General features: G+C 44.6%; 2 protein-coding genes across 2 annotated transcripts; both read right to left on the bottom strand.

Annotated features, from left to right (window-relative positions):
* Positions 1-2,670: 2,670 nt before the first annotated feature.
* Positions 2,671-13,055, bottom strand: LOC139470834 (cytidine deaminase-like). The gene is made up of 5 exons (XM_071253148.1): positions 12,821-13,055; positions 7,074-7,190; positions 5,817-5,928; positions 4,780-4,837; positions 2,671-3,584 (listed from the first exon to the last, which is right to left on the bottom strand). Exons 1-5 carry the CDS (start codon positions 12,837-12,839, stop codon positions 3,462-3,464), a joined length of 429 nt encoding a protein of 142 aa, XP_071109249.1. The 5' UTR covers positions 12,840-13,055; the 3' UTR covers positions 2,671-3,461.
* On the bottom strand, positions 12,970-17,498 carry LOC139471090 (uncharacterized). The gene is made up of 3 exons (XM_071253386.1): positions 17,397-17,498; positions 14,420-15,010; positions 12,970-13,596 (listed from the first exon to the last, which is right to left on the bottom strand). The coding sequence occupies exons 1-3, from the start codon at positions 17,496-17,498 to the stop codon at positions 12,970-12,972; spliced, it is 1,320 nt and encodes a 439-aa protein (XP_071109487.1).
* Positions 17,499-20,627: the final 3,129 nt, after the last annotated feature.

The following is a 20,627-nucleotide window of genomic DNA, read 5'->3' as shown; positions in this document are numbered from 1 at the left end:
TCTTGTTACGTGTATTTTAATTTTTTTTTCGTCTGGGGTCTTTGTTCGTCGCATTGATGTGCTGGTCTAGTCATCCGTCCAGTATCGTTCCATCTGGGATAACAATAATGGCTTCAAGACACTTATCACATAGATAACATATCACTTTTCCAACAGAGAGACAGTGTTATTTTGGTCTAGCAGAGCTCTTCTTAGTTCTGTAGATTTATATACATACATTGCACGATTCTTTAAAATATCTTCATTTTTACTTGACATGAGCGTATTAAATTTATTTATAGAATAATTGACACAGAATTTGGCTGGTATAAAACAGTTCCTGGAGGATTGATATATATCACAAACAAGGATGAAATGGTAATCATCTTCTATATACAATTTGTTACACAGTAAACATACTCTCCCACATCTTGGTTATTTGCAAAGTCGCCCGGTTTCAATTCTCACTGATGGGAACGACATCTCTGGTTTGTAAGACATTTTCTAAACTTCGAGACACTGATTACATAGATACATTTCCAGACCAAACAAAGAATAACTATGCGTTTTTAACTGTTTTGGGGGGCACCATGCCAGTTTTGTTCGTAGGATGACTTTAACCGAAATGTAAATTCTGAAATAAATGTAAGAACGTTACCGACAGATTGATGTTCCCAAAAATAGCCAAAATATATACCATATGACTTGGTGTTGATAATTGGTATAATTATGCCTGTGCTCTAGGATTGTGGAAAGTGCGCTGAATCAAACAATATATTAAAAATAAGTTCAGGGTTTGGTAATAACAAGTCGTGGCCACTTTTAAAGAATTCGGCAATAATATCATCCGATCCAGCAGATTTTGATGATTTTAACTCCATTATACATTGATATATTTCAGCTTGTGTAATTGGTACATCTAAATACTGACAGCTGCATCATCAACATGGACATCAGTGTTATCAATAACAATAGCATCAACATTACCATTTGATTTATGAAAGATAAATTTATTATAAAAAAATGAATGATTATACCAATCATCAGTAATTATATTCGGATTGTGTTGGTTAATTTCAGTCATATATCGTACCCCTCCCAAAACTCTTTTGCATTATTTATGTTGGCTGTTAGTGTATCACGAATAGAATCATTATGCCTTCTTTTCTTCTCCCGTAATGCAATAGTGTACTTTCTTCTCTTATGTAACGTCTGAGGGACTCGCAATCTTTACGCTATCTTTAAACCAGGAGAAGTCGAGGACTAGAAATTGCATTCCTTTCCAAGCCACATTTTAGAGTCATTACATTTGACCTTTACTGTTTTCGTCATTGGCTCAGCAACTGCGCTAACACCTTTGTTTGTGTTTTACTGACCTTCATGTTCAGTTTACTCGTCTCTGCTTTCAGCTCCATCATGTCCGACGAAAGCTGTTCTGTCACAGAGTTTATGACAGAAATCAGTTCTTCGTATCTTTTGGGGATGCATCACTATCATTCCTGGGTTGGTTGGTTTGTTGTTTAACGCCGAACTCAGCAATATTCCAGCTATATGACACCAGTCTGTAAATAATCGAGTCTGGACCAGACAATCCAGTGATTAATATCATGAGCATCGATCCACGCAATTGGGATCGATTACATGCATCAACCAAGTCAGCGAGCCTGACTACCCGATCCCGTTAGTCGCCTTTTACGACAAGCATAGTCACCTTTTATGACAGGCATGGGTTGCTGAAGACCTATTCTTCCCCGGATCTTCACGTTGGCCAGGGTTTAATTCAACATCGCCACATGAAGTAGCTGCTGTCAACATGGCGTCTCGTTGATCTTGCCAGGTGGCTTAGGAGAAATGGCTCAATTCGCTGTCTCTTAACTTCTAGACTTACACCCATGGCGCTGCGATGGGTTTGTAAATAATCGAGTCTGGGCCAGACAATCTAGTGATTAATATCATGAGCATCGATCCACGCAATTGTGATCGATGACATGCATCAACCAAGTCAGCGAGCCTGACCACCCGATCCCGTTAGTCGCTTCTTACGACAAGCATAGTCGCCTTTTACGGCAAGCAAGGGTTGTTGAAAACCTATTCTACCCGGATCTTCACGGGTCTTTTATTGTGTGACGTCAGAGCACCAACTAGACAAGACGATAAGGCTTTCCTTTGATGATTTTATTTTAACTTATATTTCTTTATGCTTAAAATTTATATGAATTTATAAAACATGTAAACATATATCCATAAAAGGAGTTTTATGACAAACGTGTCGCCAGATCATCGTGTTACTCCGATTCTGATTGGTCAAACAGAGGCTGTCAAATCACAATAGACCCGGCCGATTTATAGAAGAGTATTTTTTGGTCATTGTCGGTAGGCATATTTAAATAATTGATATCTACAATAATAGATTACAATGTGCAAAGTGGCGGTCACTGCAGTATTCAAAGGATGTGCGTCAGTACATTAAGTGCAGAAAACACGATAGAAATCTGTAAAGAGAAAGTGTTTTAAGTCTTGGCGAGAACAGAGAGCTTGGAATTTGGCACTTTTCTATATACGACTGTGGCGTCATATCATTTGCGTCACAATGTGAGATGACGTCATAATGGTGACGCGCGGTGTAGAACTAAAGCTTTGCAAGGTTTGATTTGTGTTCTTCAGGGGTGCCCACCTCATGTTAGCTTGCCCTGCGTACATTCGAGTGAAGCATTACAGTGTAAACAAAATGCTTGAGCAAAAACAGCTCCATATTGTGTTTAAAGGCCTTTGTCGGTGATTCCGAAATAAAGATCGAAAACCCACTCAAAACACTGGACTCAACTCATGCCGCTTAAAGAGTTCTACCTTATTTAGTCATGGTAGAATGGAGTAAAACATACTGTGTTTTCAATGTAGAGCTACGTCTCCTGTAAATTTATCTCTACATTGAAAACACAGTAGCTTCAACTCCTTATACCATGAATTTGAAAATTACTCGATTCTGATTGGTCAATGAAAGGCTATTAAAATTAATCAAAATAAACCCCGTCTGATTGAAACAGCTGGTTTGACGGCCGCACTACGGCGTAAGCTCATATTCATAGAATAGCACTTTTTTCAGTCATTGTCGGAAGGCATATTTAAATAAGTATATCTACAATTACAGGATACAACATTCAAAGGTGCGGTTACTACAATATTCGAAGGATGTGGGGCAATACATTTCGTGCAGAAGACACAATAGAAATCTACAAGAGAATGTATTTAAGGTTTTGTGATAACAGAGTGGTTGGAATTTGACGCTTTTCTGTTTACGACTGAGACGTCATATCTATTGAGTGACAAAGAGCGATATGACGTCATAATGGCAAAGTTTAACATGTGAAACCTCTCGCTGCGCATTCGTTTCCAAATTCAATTTCACGCGGTTAAATCTACAGTTAACCTAGCTCTACATTGAAAACACAGTATGTTTATCTCCTAAATGACTCAATGTTGCTTCATACAACCCTCACTCTTTGAAGATCGGTAGGTACAAAACACAAGGGAAGCAACTCCTTCGTTTTCATTACTTCGTACGTCATATCCGGTTTGGTCATTATCACATCCCAGTCCACACCAAACTGCAACAAATGCCAAATGTTTATGAATCTTTATACATGAAAACACCTTTGCATTATAGAGACTTTGATACGACACGTCGATGACGGCCACAAGAGCATTCGTAACAACGTGTCTCTTCCGTAATCGTCCCAGAATTAACTGAGAAGTCAGGAAATGGGATGCTTGATTGGACTCGATTCTGTCAGATATTTAAAAGCGCGCAACAAGCTTTGCATTTCCACAGTGAAACCAGTACACTATTACGGTATAATTACGCAATTCAATATAACATGGGTATATATTAATAGATATAAATGTCTAGTAAGTGCGCAAGTGTAGCTCAGTCGTTGAAGGCGCCGCGGGGTTGGGTTGCGTCCCTTACTAGTGCCTGGATCTACTGATATTACATTTGTGCTGATTGTGATTTATTGTTTATCAGCACCATACCCAGAGTGGTTGAATGCGTTTTCCACAGCTAAAAGAGGTAAAATGCGTTTTCGTCCAACTTTTAAGAGGTATAATGCGTTTTCGTCCAACTTTAAGAGGTAAAAAGTGTTTTCGTCTAACTTTAAGAGGTAAAACGTGTTTTCGTCTAACATTAAGAGGTAAAACGTGTTTTCGTCTAATTATAAGAGGCAAAACGTGTTTTCGTCCAACTTTAAGCCATGGCGCCATGGACAAACAGAAAGACTGTTCTAAGCCATGTTAAACCCAACTCACTCATCACGTGCAGTATTAACTGGGTGATCACAGTTATTCAACATTCAGTGGTTCAGTGTCAAGACAGACTTTTACCAACGCGTTATCTAATAGTACACGACACGTCATGTCGTGTACTTGAACAAAAGTACCAGCATAGCTCACTGAACCATGTCCCTACAACAAGCATCCCCTGTCTATTGTGTTGCTTAACGCCGCACTAAGCAATATTCCAGCAATATGACGGCGGCATGCATATCCTTGAGTCTGTACCAGACAATCCGATGATTGATATTTTGAGCAACGATGCACATATTAGAGGAGGCATCGAATAATAATAGTAATAATAGAAATAATAATAGTAATAAAAACAATTATGATATATTATGGCTGTTTGCAGAATCACGAATTTTAATTTTATTTGGTATACCATTGTGAAATGCGCCACGTCCCTACTCTACAACCATGTTAAGAGGTGTAGTGAGTATTATATCCAAAGACAAAAAGGGTGCTCACCTCGACCAGAAACTGCCGACACGCACCACACGGCACAATGGCGATTTCTTTCAGATCACTGTAAATCAGACAAGGATATGGACTGAGTAAAGCTGGTTAAAGCATTCGCTCGTCACGGCGAAGACCCTTGTTCGATTCCCCACATGTGTGAAGCTCATTTCTGGTGTCCCCCGCCATGATATTGCTGGAATATTGCTAAAAGTGGCGTAAAACCATACTCACTCACTCATACTACAGTTCAGGCTACTGTGGACATTTTAAACCAGATTCCTACAGGGTTAGGGAATAAAATGTGTTGTTTTATGAAAGTTAGTGGTGAGCATTCGTCACCACTCGCCCCTTTCCGTAATCTGCAAGAAGACTCGTCCCCCTATCGATGAATGTTATGTGCGAAAATACGACAAACCAATCAGAATGCGCGTATGATTTCAAGTTCTTCGTCAAATAATCCCCCAGAAATAATTTTTGATTTTACATATGACTTGCATCTAAAAATATACCAAAGACACAGTTTAATGTATTCAATCATACTGTGTAATTCTGCACGTCCCGATGTGCTTTAAATTGCATCTAAAATATAAATAATATATGGGGAAAATGCGTGAACCATTACGCAACGAGTTGACAATGTTGTTTTAGGTATGCCCGTTTGCGCTAAGACGGAACCCGGTCGCAAAAATGGCCACGAGAGGGGCACGAGTGGCTATTCGGCTTGTCCCGGAATAACACGAGTTGGTCACGAATGAGTGGTGAGGTAAAATAGGGTAAACGCAGCCTGATTCGTCAGCGCAGCATACTCAGGGAACCAGGCTGGGGTTAACGACCACTACAATAGGTTGTGTAACCAATCAAACAGTGAGTGTAAGATTGGGATAATAAACATATTAACCCATGTATAAAACAATGAAAAAAGAAAGCCCTCCTGTTGTGTGATGTGAACATGTCTCTTTAACACCGTCAGTGTGCTTTCTCTGATTTGAAATAATCACTTTTACGAAACATATTTTCCAATTATATTTTCGCACTGCTAATGTTACCTTGCGAGGGCCATGGCCTTGAACTTTCGATGACCTTCTGATACGGCCTTGACAATGGCTGTCCTCTCGGCGCAGATGACCAGGCCATATGAAGCGTTTTCAACGTTACAACCTGCACACAAAAGATGACATGGCGGCTTACTGAAATAACATGCCAATAAATAAGGCAAAGATTTTCTTAGTGTACGTTACTGAATTTGCGACCTCTTAACTGGGCTCCGTCTTGGATTACAACTTCTTTAATACTGTAAAGGCGACGTTTCGGTATGGGTCCCACTCTCCTACACACTCACTTTAGTATCCCATTAAAAGCTAATGAAAACATAGAAAACACCCTTTTTTAAATTACCTAGAATGAATTTCAAAGAGGTATACTAATTTAGCCCCTAAACATGCGTAGCTTCTTAACACATCAACATGTCAAAATTATGGAACAAAGAATTTTGTGTTTAGGATCTAAGGATTTAGGTTTAGGATTTTTTAAACGTTTATGTGAGGAAACAGACCATAAGTTCTTCACAATGTATGTTTACAGATATCATTTTGTTTCTTTAAATATACCTAAGTGGCAGTCACAATTGTTTGATCATATTAAACAACAAGTATTTGTAAATGGTAACGACTCTACGGTTTTATTCTGAAAATATCCATGTAAACTTAAAAACAGAAAGCAATTTCTTAATTATAAGAAACCTCCACTAAAAGCAGAGTCCATTGTACGAGTCCATCACACCCTAAGCATGTGTTTATGAATCGCTATCAAATAGTGATGATACCCGGATTCGCGAAAGGTTTGCGTATCTTGCCTCTGCAGGATACCCGACACAAACACGTGCAAAGGCTAGTCAATTGTTCACCTGAAAAACTAGGCAATTGTATTAACATCAGTTTGTCCACCATTTGGAAGTTTGTCCACCATAATGATTTAGAAAGCTTTGCGGGGGCCTTGAATGTTGTAACCTTCTTCAAAATCTCCGGAAACAGAGCATGCTTGATTGAAGCTCAAGAGTTGTGAAATGTAGACACCAAAGGCTGGAGCTACTGGAATATTGCTTGATATAATTTGCGGCTGCGGTACATGAAGACGACAATGTTTTTTTGTTATGCCCGTTTGAGCAAGGACAGTAACAAGTTGCTAAAATGACCATGAGAGGGAAACTAGCAGTCGCTTGCTCGCTCCAGGGTGACACGAGTGGGTCACAAATAGCGTGACGAGTGGTCTTGTGACTCTTAGTAAGGGCGATAACTCTGACCTACCTGTGAACACAGTCCCGTCGGCTGTGAGTAGGGCTGCCCCGACGGGGAAGTTGCTGTACGGACAGTAAGACATTTGCTTCATCTCATGGCTCTTCTTCACCAGCTGTTGAACTTGATCTGGAACAACAGATGGTACATGGACTGCTAGGCTGAGGAAAGATGGTCACAAAAGTATTTCTCTGCAATTTAAGTGAGTGAGTGAGTGAGTAAGGTTTTACGCCGCTTTTCGCAATATTCCAGCAATATCACGTCGGGGAACACTAGAAATGGGCTTCACACAATTGTACCCATGTCGGGCATCGAACCCGAGCGAACGCTTTAACCACTAGGCTACCCGATAGCCACTTTGAGTGAGTGCCACAACCACCTCACCTGAATCCCGAATACTACTTGACACAAATATCAAAACTAATTCATAGAATTCACAAGATAGAGGCAGAATGTCAATCACAGACAAAAACCTTTAGAACACGTTCCTTGGACGTAAAAAGGTGCGATCTGAAGTTACATTACTCGAAATAATGTCGAAAAAATATATGAAGGATTTTTTACGTATACCAATATTCTTTTTAAATTTTGAATCTGCGTACCAAATATGTCTTTATATCCATCCCGTGTACCACACTACTGAGTCCCGAATACCCTCCAAACAAACCCCGACCCGTAAAGATTCCGGGATAGAAAAGGTCTTCAGCAACCAATGCTTGCCGTAAAAGGTGACTATGCTTGTCGTAAAAGGCGACTAACGGGATCGGGTAGTCAGGCTCGCTGACTTGGTTGATGCATGTCATCGGTCCCAATTGCATGGATCGATGCTCATGATATTAATGACAGGATTGTCTGGTCCCCAGACTCGATTATTTACAGACCGCCGTCATATAGCTGGAATATTGCTGAGTGCGGCGTTAAACAAGAAACCATACAATACCATACCATGCCAAACAAACTCGCGAATCCCGCGTACCAAAAGGGGGTTACGTCCCCATATAAAGTCCACCTGAGAACCGCATTGTACCAATCATGTACGACCCATTGAGTCGCCTATACCGACCGTCATGGGTTGCTATGGACCAATAATTTTCTAACCGAAATCCTCACGGGGGTAAGCTTCTTTGTAATGTTATTGCTTATGGATAATACGCTTAGCAAAAATACTTTGTGGCTTGAGTATTGGTTAGTTACACGTGTGACTTGCTATATGTCATCTCTGACCTTGACAGCCTTCAAACAACCACTTTGGCTGATTCGTCTTGATCATTCCGCTTTTCTTGATTGTTTTAACGGATATACCGATATTTCTATAAACCCTGTGGTTAGAATACGTCCCTAGGTGGTCGGAAGAGTAGGCGTAATCTTTTGCTTGTCCCGACTACGTGGAGCGTTGAACGTATTGTATAAGGGGAGGCAACTTGTGTTACCCTATATGCACAGACGACAAGCTCCTTCCGAGCGCGTGATACCTTCGTTACACTCTTCATAACATCGCTGCCACCAGAGTGGGCGCGGCCATTACAAGAATCTTGAAATTTGCCCTCTAACCCCAAATGTAGTAACGTTTATACTTTTGTTTATATCTTTCGGAATGCCATCATATTTGATTTTGAAAAGGTTGTTGTTTGTATAATCAGATTGGTTCGAGATTTCAGACTAACGGAAAATCAACCAACGTCTCCCTTACATTCTTACTATATCAATTACATGATAATTTTAATGAAATAAAAATTCAAATTGACAAACAAAGAAAGTAATTTAACAGCGGTAAGTGTATTCGGCGTCACGACAGTCGTCACTTGTTTGTAAACATAACGGTCAATCGGTAACAAAGAATGCCACTTAACAAAAGTTTATATTAAATGTTTGCTGCATAAATACTGGTAACTTCAAATTAAAAAGTACAGCAAAGTACTGTTTGTGTGTATGTTTGTTTGCTGTTTTACGCCGCACTCAGCAATATTCCAGCTATATGACGACGGTCTGTAAATAATCGAGTCTGGACCAGACAATCCTGTGATTGACATCATGAGCATCGATCTACGCAATAGGGATACGATGACATACATCTTCCAAGTCAGTGAGCCTGACCACCCGATCCCATTAGTCGCCTCTTACGACAAGCATAGTCACCTTTTACGGCAAGCATGGGTTGCTTAAGGCCTATATCTACACGGAGCCAGTAAAGTCCATATGTGCTAGTTGTTTCCTCAGTCTGGTAAATTCAAAGGCGATGACGTTTCCAGAGCCAGAAATGCATTTTGGGAGAGGACAAAAGTGTGGTAAAAAAGTAATAATTTCAAATATTGCGAAAAACCAATGTTTTGCGTTCCCCACGAACTAAACACATACCAAATTTCATAACAATTTCAGACAACAGACAGGCCTAGGAGTGGGAGACCCCGTGTGACCACGCCACTTGACGACCGATACATCCCGTGGATTTAATCTCCGAAACCGCTTCATCCCCGCGACAGCAACGTCATCGACGACACACGGACATCGTGTCAGTCCACAGTGTCACGGCGAGGGAGGGAACATGGTATCCGAGTACGTCGACCCCGCCGTGGAATGACGTTGACGTCACAACACCGGCACAACAGATGGATTTGGGCCAGGCGGGTTCAGCGCCGGCAGATTCGAGACTGGGGACGGTCCAGTTCTCTGATGAGAGTAGGTTTTGCCTGTTTCGAGCTGATGATCGACAGCGTATGATGAGACGTCAAGAAGAGACAAAGGGTCAAACTGTGTCCAGGAAGTTAAGCCATTTTGCACAGAGGTATCGCACAGAGGGATCGCGACCCATAGTGCTGTCATTTATCCAGCAACAGCCACACGGTATATAGTAGTGCAGCATGATAACGCTAGACCCCCATAATGCAGCGCTGACACGGGACTTCTACAAACAACATGAACGTTGATGTTTTGCCATGGCCTCTTGGCGCGAACCCCATCGATCCTTAGTGGGATCATCTTGACAGGCACGTCAGAAGGCGACCAATACCGCCTGCAACCGCCAGGGCCATGAGCGATGTCTCATCTAGACATTACCACGGATTACCGTTCACGTCAGAGGCGTTTGACTGTGATTTACGACTTTTCAATGACTTTAGACAATGTTTATTATCTCATTTTGACCCCCCGTATCTTTGTGTCATTGTTAGAAGTAAAGTTTCTGCTTTTATGAGTGAGTGAGTTGGGTTTAACGCCGCTTTTAACATTATTCGAGTTATATTATGGCGTGTCAGCTTAATGTGGGAGGAAAGCTCGAAGTGATGCAGGTCTACCATTTCGGTGAAACCCACGAGCACGGGTATGATGCTGACAAACCTTGAAACATAATCGGGCCGAACCGGGATTCGAACGCACAATCATAGGTTTCTGGCGTGACCAAGGGACGCAACTCTGCACAAAGAACCGCTGCGCCTTAGACTACTGGGCCACCCGTGCCCCCCTCTGCTTTTATGAAGTGAAGTTTTGTTCACAAGATGCTAAAATACCACTCTTAATAGATATATATGTATTAACGTGCATGCTTTCGCCCAGCTGCAGTCGTCTCTCAGGGAGTTCTTTCTATTGAGGGCGGTCGGGTAGCCTAGTGGTTAAAGCGTTTGCTCGTCACGCCGAAGACCCGGGTTCAATTCCCTACATGGGTACAATGTGTGAAGCCCATTTCTGGTGTCCCCCGCCGTGATATTGCGGGAATATTGCTAAAAGCGGCGTTAAACCATACTCACTCACTCACTCACTCTTTCTATTGGACGTCAGTTTATTTATTCCAACCATGGCTCGGGAACAATAACCCGTGAACCAAGTGGTTTAAAAGATAGGCCTAAGGTTCAGTTAGAATGTCCTGGGACTTGGAGCAGTTGTTTATTGACCTCTTGTATCAAATACTGAGAGATAAGAGGGTGTGTGTATAACACACGTCAAAAAACAATTCGTTATCTATGGTGGCCGAGAGGGGATATCGCTTTCGTACTTAATCCAGGATTGCCTCATTCTCTTGACATGTCGAGAAACAGTTGTAGCTGATAATTATTACCAGGATATGCGCCGCAGTCACGTGCCACGGTGAAGTTTTTTTGGTCTAAGTATCTCCAACGTAGGACTTATAATCTCCAACGTAGGACTTATAATCTCCGACGTAGGACTTATAATATCCTACGTAGAAGATAGTGATTCTAGGTCATACTAAGTCCTACGTAAGAAATAGTAAGTCCTGCGTAAGAGATAGTAAGTCCTACGTAGGAGATACAAAGTCCTACGTAGGAGATACTAAATAAGTCCTACGTAGGAGACATTTGGATAAAAAACTTTCACCGTGGCCCCACTACGCTTCCGTACTTGACTCTCTGAAATATCAACTGAAAGCTATTTGAATGCCCGGGTCTCGGCTATCAAATGTTTGCTGTTAGTAGTGAATACGTGTGAGGGTCCAACCTAGCTTTGAACAGTGTTTCGGTTATATCACGTGTCAGTTTGATTTGTCAGGGATGCCTGAAGTGAGTGAGTGAGTTGGGTTTAACGCATCGGGCTTTCCTCCCACATTATGCTGACACGCCGCGATATAACTGGAACACTGTTAAAGGCGGCGTTAAAACCGACTCACTCACTCTTTTTTGCAGAACACACGTTTCACCATACCTAACGATTTTACGAGCGCTTTCAGCTGATACTGATTGAGCACTCGGAGCAAACTTGGACAAATAAATTTATGTTGATTTTGTGTACAAATAATGTAAACAGGAAGCTCATATATAGGGGCCAATATAAAATGTTTAAAGAGTGAAAACTTAGCTCATGACAATCAGGGTCGTGGTTTTCATCAAATGAGTAAACGTCTGAGGCCTTGGGCATTTAAGACTTCACGAAACATCAAGTGGGCGGTCGGGTAGCCTTGTGGTTAAAGCGTTCGCTCGTCACGCCGAAGACCCGGGTTCGATTCCCGACATGGGTACAATGTGTGCGACCCATTTCAGGTGTCCCCCGTCGTGAAGTTGACAAGCTGTGATTTGATAATTCTTGTAAACTGTTATTTCATGTGGTGTTAACCACATTCAAAACATCCCATTATAGCTCTAAAAATAACTAGCCACGTTGCAGGTCATCCTGACACCAGGGCTGCACTTTACATACTATTGTTTCTAACCTTTCACACACAGCTCTTCATGTGAGCAATGTCTGGCTGGCTAATAACCTGATAATATTTTTTGGATACGCTACCCACTGACCAAAGTTCATTTGCATTTAGACATCAGCTAAGTGTTTGCCTTAATGTATCGGTCTGCTTGAGAAAGTACCCTTGTCTATGTTAAAAATATTAATTTCAACAGTGAAACCGTTAATGTCAAGCTGTCCCAGATATTATTTTGATCATATTTGCATAAGTGCGAGACACAACGATACGTGCACAAACATTCGCTGCGTTTAAGAATACAGTAAAGTACGTTTATAACGAACACGCTTGTAACGAACTGACGGATATAACGAACTGATTTTTTGGTCCCGACTATTTACTATTGTTAGTTATTGTTATGATGTATAAATGCTTATAACGAACTATGGTTTTAACAAACTAAAGTTAGTGGTCCCTTCGAGTTCGTTATAACCGTAGTTCAAAGGCAGAAATGGAACTTTTGCGTAATGATCGTGGCGGGGCTTAATATAAATACATGCACTGATAAAATGCACATCGCTAAATATTTCGAATTCGAAGGGTTTGGTTATTACAAACTTGTAGATTAACGAGTTACCTTCACTGTATTCGGACATAGCTGTGTCTGTTCCGTGGGTTGCTGTTGTCGATTATGTTTGCCGCGTTTACTTCGGGCACTGGTATTATCTGTTATACTTGGTGACGTGGTATGCACGCTTGTAGGCAGTAGTGTTTCTAACCCAGTTGTCAACAACCCCTGTCTTTCAGGATATGAGTTGTCATGTGGCGCAGTGTCTTTACTTGAATAGTGTCCTTCTCTGGTGGATGGATGTCGCGGTGGATGTTTGTGGCGGTGATGGTAGTGGTCATGGATGGGGTGTGGAGGTAGATGGGTGGTGGCGGTGGTGGATGGGGTGTGGCGGTGATGGTGGTGGATGGGGTGTGACGGTGATGGATGGGGTGTGGCGGTGATGGTGGTGGATGGGGTGTGGCGGTGATGGTGGTGGATGGGGTGTGGCGGTTATGGTGGTGGATGGGGTGTGGCGGTGATGGATGGGGTGTGGCGGTGATGGTGGTGGATGGGGTGTGGCGGTGGTGGTGGTGGATGGGGTGTGGCGCTGATGGATGGGGTGTGGCGGTGGTGGTGGATGGGGTGTGGCGATTATGGTGATGGATGGGTTGTGGCGGTGTCGGATGGGGTTTGGCGGTGGTGGATGGGGTGTGGCGGTGGTGGATGGGTTGTGGTGGTGAATCGTGTGTGGCGGTTATGGTGGTGGAGAGGGTGTGGCGGTTATGGTGGTGGATGGGTTGTGGCGGTGATGGATGGGGTGTGGCGGTGATGGTGGTGGATGGGTTGTGGCGGTGATGGATGGGCTGTGGCGGTGATGGATGGGGTTTGGCGGTTTTGGTGGTGGATGGGGTGTGGCGGTGATGGATGGGATGTGGCGGTGATGGATGGGGTGTGGCGGTGATGGTGGTGGATGGGGTGTGGCGGTGATGGATGGGTTGTGGCGGTGATGGTGGTGGATGGGGTGTGGCGGTGATGGATGGGTTGTGGCGGTGATGGTGGTGGATGGGGTGTGGCGGTGATGGTGGTGGATGGGGTGTGGCGGTGATGGAAGGGTTGTGGCGGTGATGGTGGTGGATGGGGTGTGGTGGTTATAGTGGTGGATGGGAATGTGGTGGTGATGGATGGGATGTGGCGGTGGTGGCGATGGGTGGGGTGTGGTGGTGTGGTGGTGATGGATGGGATGTGGCGGTGATGGTTGGGGTGTGGCGGTGGTGGCGATGGGTGGGGTGTGGTGGCGATGGGTGGGGTGTGGCGATGATGGATGGGGTGTGGCGGTGGTGGCGATGGGTGGGGTGTGGCGGTGATGGATGGGGTGTGGCGGTGGTGGCGATGGATGGGATGTGGTGGTGATGGATGGGGTGTGGCGTGATGGTGGTGGATGGGGTGTGGCGGTTATGGTGGTGGATGGGGTGTGGTGGTGGTGGATGGGGTGTGGCGGTGTGGCGATGGGTGGGGTGTGGCGGTGGTGGCGATGGATGGGGTGTGGCGGTGATGGTGGTGGATGGGGTGTGGCGTTTATGGTGGTGGATGGGGTGTGGCGGTGATGGATGGGTTGTGGCGGTGATGGTGGTGGATGGGGTGTGGCGGTGTGGCGATGGGTTGTGGCGGTGATGGATGGGGTGTGACGGTTATGGTGGTGGATGGGGTGTGGCGGTGATGGTAGTGGTCATGGATGGGGTGTGGAGGTAGATGGGTGGTGGCGGTGGTGGATGGGGTGTGGCGGTGATGGATGGGGTGTGGCGGTGATGGTGGTGGATGGGGTGTGGCGGTGGTGGTGGTGGATGGGGTGTGGCGCTTATGGATGGGGTGTGGCGGTGGTGGTGGATGGGGTGTGGCGATTATGGTGATGGATGGGTTGTGGCGGTGATGGTGGTGGATGGGGTGTGGCGGTGATGGATGGGGTGTGGCGGTGATGGTGGTGGATGGGGTGTGGCGGTGGTGGTGGTGGATGGGGTGTGGCGCTGATGGATGGGGTGTGGCGGTGGTGGTGGATGGGGTGTGGCGATTATGGTGATGGATGGGTTGTGGCGGTGTCGGATGGGGTTTGGCGGTGGTGGATAGGATGTGGCGGTGGTGGATGGGTTGTGGTGGTGAATCGGGTGTGGCGGTTATGGTGGTGGAGAGGGTGTGGCGGTTATGGTGGTGGATGGGTTGTGGCGGTGATGTATGGGGTGTGGCGGTGATGGTGGTGGATGGGTTGTGGCGGTGATGGATGGGCTGTGGCGGTGATGGATGGGGTTTGGCGGTTTTGGTGGTGGATGGGGTGTGGCGGTGATGGATGGGATGTGGCGGTGATGGATGGGGTGTGGCGGTGATGGTGGTGGATGGGGTGTGGCGGTGATGGATGGGTTGTGGCGGTGATGGTGGTGGATGGGGTGTGGCGGTGATGGTGGTGGATGGGGTGTGGCGGTGATGGATGGGTTGTGGCGGTGATGGTGGTGGATTGGGTGTGGCGGTGATGGTGGTGGATGGGGTGTGGCGGTGATGGATGGGTTGTGGCGGTGATGGTGGTGGATGGGGTGTGGTGGTTATGGTGGTGGATGGGAATGTGGTAGTGATGGATGGGGTGTGGCGGTGGTGGCGATGGGTGGGGTGTGGTGGTGTGGTGGTGATTGATGGGATGTGGCGGTGATGGTTGGGGTGTGGCGGTGGTGGCGATGGGTGGGGTGTGGCGGTGATGGATGGGGTGTGGCGGTGGTGGCGATGGATGGGATGTGGTGGTGATGGATGGGGTGTGGCGGTGATGGTGGTGGATGGGGTGTGGCGGTTATGGTGGTGGATGGGGTGTGGTGGTGGTGGATGGGGTGTGGCGGTGTGGCGATGGGTGGGGTGTGGCGGTGATGGTGATGGATGGGTTGTGGCGGTGATGGTGGTGGATGGGGTGTGGTGGTTATGGTGGTGGATGGGAATGTGGTAGTGATGGATGGGGTGTGGCGGTGGTGGCGATGGGTGGGGTGTGGTGGTGATGGATGGGGTGTGGCGGTGGTGGCGATGGGTGGGGTGTGGTGGTGATGGATGGGGTGTGGCGGTGGTGGCGATGGATGGGATGTGGTGGTGATGGATGGGGTGTGGCGGTGATGGTGGTGGATGGGGTGTGGCGGTTATGGTGGTGGATGGGGTGTGGTGGTGGTGGATGGGGTGTGGCGGTGTGGCGATGGGTGGGGTGTGGCGGTGATGGTGGTGGATGGGGTGTGGCGTTTATGGTGGTGGATGGGGTTTGGCGGTGATGGATGGGTTGTGGCGGTGATGGTGGTGGATGGGGTGTGGCGGTGTGGCGATGGGTTGTGGCGGTGATGGATGGGGTGTGACGGTTATGGTGGTGGATGGGGTGTGGCGGTGATGGTTATGGTGGTGGATGGGGTGTGGAGGTAGATGGATGGGTTGTGGCGGTGATGGTGGTGGATGGGTTGTGGTGGTGGTGGATGGGTTGTGGCGGTGATGGATGGGTTGTGGCGGTGATGGTGGTGGATGGGGTGTGGTGGTGGTGGATTGAGTGTGGCGGTGATGGATTGGGTGTGGCGGTTATGGTGGTGGATTGGGTGTGGTGGTGGATTGGGTGTGGCGGTTATGGTGGTGGATTGGGTGTGGTGGTGGTGGATTGGGTGTGGCGGTTATGATGGTGGATTGGGTGTGGTGGTGGTGGAGAGGATGTGGCGTTGATGGATTGATTGTGGCGGTTATGGTGGTGGAGAGGGTGTGGCGGTGATGGATGGGTTGTGGCGGTGATGGTGGTGGATGGGGTGTGGCGGTGATGGATGGGTTGTGGCGGTGATGGCGGTGGAGAGAGTGTGGCGGTGATGGTGGTGGATGAGGTGTGGCGGTGATGGTGGTGGTGGACGGGGTGTGGCGGTGATGGTGGTGGTTGGGTTGTGGCGGTGATGGTGGTGATGGATGCGTTGTGGTGGTGATGGTAGTGTCTAGCGGTTAAAGCGTTCACTCGTCACGCTGAAGGCCCGGGTTCGCTTCCCCACATGGGAACAATGTGTGAAGCTCATTTCTGGTGTCCCCGCTGTGATATTGCTGGAATATTGCTAAAGGAAGCGTAAAGTTCAACTAACACTCCTACTTTCTCAAATGGGCGCCACCTGTCTGTGATATGCCCTACATTATGACATATGAACTTATATTCTGAAATATACACCAGTCCTTTATCTTGTAATATACATCACTATTCTGTAATACACCACTATTTTAAAACTAAGCAACATTGTTCGGAAAAATGAATATTATTGTGAAATGCTGTTCAACGCGACTTAATCCTCTGTATCCTCATGTAGATGTCTGAATGTTTATTGATTTGCTTTGTGAGGCGATGTGAAAAACGATGCCTTGCTCAATGAAATACAGTGAAGAAAAGATGCTCTAATTTCACCACCGATAAACTGGGCTTTAAGTACAGGTTCCATAAGCTTATGAATACAAAGATGGGATTTTTTCAAACTTTTAACCAGTATTTTTATAAGGGTTTTAAATATTCATTTTCATGTGGATTTAACTGGGGGTTAAAAAACACAATGAGAGTCAATCGCTCTTTGACCGTCCGACTTTGGCACCACCTGTTGTGTCAGTGTTTATGCGTTATCTGTATAACTGCATACAGTACCTTATTTTCGAACAGCCGTATTTGAGCTGCCGCCTTGAGAGTGCACGCGTTCGATCTGTCAACACTGGGTTCACGTGAAGTGCCATACACCTGACAGTGCATTCCGTCGTCACTCAGGATTCGGGTGCCCGTGTCATAGGGCTGGGACGGGTAACTCGGGTACCCGGGTCGGGTGGGTACTGAGTAGGGCCTGGGTACCCACAGGACTACCCGGACCCGTGGTTAGTCACGTGATATATTGTTTAATGACAAAATAAATTAGAACTGTATGGTTACACTACAAGTGACTAATGTTCGCATTTCTTTCTGACTGACTGAGTGAGTGAGTATGGTTTTACGTCGCTTTTAGCAATATTCCAGCAATATCACGGCGGGGGACACCAGAAATGGGCTTCACACATTGTACCCATGTCGGGAATCGAACCCGGGTCTTCGGCGTGACGAGCGAACGCTTTAACCACTAGGCTACCCGACCGCCCCCTGGTTGTATCAAGATGCCAACTTCAGTGTATGCATGACCAGATTGTTTGATACATGTATCTAAATACGTTTTGCCAGGGCTGTGGTGGGACCCCGGGTACTTAATTTAAGCCCTACCGTGTCATGATAAAAGGAAGAGTAAATTTTTAAATAGTGTGAACACTATAATTTGACAAATATTTTGTGATAGGGGTCTAAATCTTTCAATTACTTTTTGAGTTTTGTTATGCCGACCTGCATTATTGCGCAAAGACATGTCTGTTCAATTCAATCATGGAAACCCCGCTTAAGTACGAAACCAATCAGGTGTTCGAAAATAGGTGACGTCACTAGAGTGCAGCGGAAGTTCACAGACGAGGTAATGAAAGTCACGTCTATTATCGTGGAGTTTTTTTCTTTCAGAAAGTAGCTAAATTCTGTTGAAGACATCACCTACTGGTATGAAGCAGAATTTGAGTTTTGATTCACTCATCCCTCGAAATATCAGCAATGCCATCTTAACTTTCCAAATTAGGGTACGTCAGGGTGTTTAATTATTATGTATAAATATTAATCAAATAATGAACGAGCTTCTTCGTCTTGGAAACTTGCTGATACATCTGCATGTACCTCCAGTGTATTTGAATACAAATAACTAGATTTACTAATTTTGGAGTTTGGTTTCTCTTGCTAATGTTGATTCCTTTATGATTTTGTTAATAGGGTTTTACTTGCCATCCATTTATTGTTGGGATGGGTCATACAGTACATCATTAAATAACATACATTCTTAAGAATAATAAAACATAAACAAACAAAATAAAAATAAAACATGTATATAATAAATAGAAAATTCAATGTGTTTTCTCAAATACCACTTTTATCTCATCTCGTGAAGTGGGGAGAGTCTATTATTTTCACTCATGACGGTGTCACTCGTGAAAACATTAGACTCTCCCCACTTCACTCGATGAGATAAATGTGGTATTTGAGAAAACACATTAAATATCCTCTTTATATTCAAAACATGTCTTAAATTATTTTTTCTCCAATTTTCAGAAAAAAATTATATGTAAACGATGAACTAAATACTATAATTGTCACAAAATGTTTATTTGAAACTTAAAGAAAACGTTTCTTTTTTCAGTTATGTTTTAATAGAGGTATCCATCGATTATTCATCCAGCTCTGCGTAATCCCCAAACGAGGTTTACGTTTCACAACCGGCTACCATAAGCGCGTTATTTTTAGTCAGTGTTTCTGTGGTCTTCCAGCCTGTGTGTATTGATCGATGGCTTCCTTTAAATGTGTGTCAGGTTGTGTTCTGCAACGGCATTGGCATTGATATTTTAGGGCCGCTTCAAATGCCTTTCATATGACCGAAAGCATATGCTACAACTTGTTCAGGACCAAGGCAGAGTGAGTCCTATAAAGGGAGTATTGATGACTTGAATCACCTCAGGGTCCCTCCACATTGGAATTTTGTTGGTGGAGTGAGTCCTATAAAGGGGTGTTGATGACTTGAATCACCTCAGGGTCCCTCCACATTGGAATTTTGTTGGTGGAGTGAGTCCTATAAAGGGGTGTTGATGACTTGAATCACCTCAGGGTCCCTCCACATTGGAATTTTGTTGGTGGAGTGAGTCTTATAAAGGGGGTATTGATGACTTGAATCACCTCAGGGTCCCTCCACATTGGAATTTTGTTGGTGGAGTGAGTCCTATAAAGGGGTGTTGATGACTTGAATCACCTCAGGGTCCCTCCACATTGGAATTTTGTTGGTGGAGTGAGTCCTATAAAGGGGTGTTGACGACGATGAAATTTCACACCATCAGATCCATGGTGGAATCGGTTGTTCTGAATCTGTGGGTTGGCAAATATGACACGAGGTTGAGTGAAGTCAATTCATGTTTATTTCCATCTCACCGTGGACAATAAGGAAAAAAACAATTGACAAACTCAATAGTTGGGACTATCGGTCCGAAGTAATATCAGTCACCACTGAAGGTCATTTGCGGTTGGTTATTGTGAAGAAAAGTTAATGCACGATAGAGATTGTTGTCTGCTTCCTGCTTCCTTAGAGGCTTGGTGCATTTGTCATATTTCGTGGCGTATGTCGTGTCATTGCTCGTGACGTATGTCGTGTCGTATCTCGTGACGTATGTCATATGTTCAGAAGATAGTTTACAATTAGTTTTTATTTTATTATTAGAAAGAGGACTTGATTTAACGTGGAATTACAAGAAAGTTGTGTGAAAATGAAAATATAGGAAGAAAATTAATAATCTAAAAGTTCTGGAATTTGACGAAGATTAACGAAGGTTACGTAGCTAATTCGGGCACTTCAAACTCAAATTTTTGTATCAATGTTTGTAAAGTATTATTTTCGTTTCTCTAGAACCTTCATGGTCTGTATGTAAATGAAAGCCACAAAAAACATTTCATAAATCACACAAAATCTTTACTAAAAGCAGAATTCATTGTATATATTTTACCATAAAAGCATGGGGAAATACTACAGTGTATAATCATGGATGCTCATGGCTGTTGGTTGTTCATTAGGACTCCCAATTTGATATTCCCTGTATGCATCATGTACCTCAGCATATGTGATGTCACAATTCCCTGATGTATTGATATATGTATGCACCAAAACCATTTCATAATCACACAAAATCTTTACCAAAAGGAAAATTTAAAATCCCAATCGGACATTTGCATTTAAGCAACGCCCCCTTCAAATAGCATATTTTACTATGACTTTTCACACAC

Source organism: Haliotis cracherodii, unplaced genomic scaffold (assembly GCF_022045235.1).
Source record: "Haliotis cracherodii isolate W230 unplaced genomic scaffold, xgHalCrac1.p SCAF_21, whole genome shotgun sequence".
Lineage (NCBI taxonomy): Eukaryota > Metazoa > Mollusca > Gastropoda > Lepetellida > Haliotidae > Haliotis > Haliotis cracherodii.
This window is presented reverse-complemented; position numbering and strand designations above follow the sequence as displayed.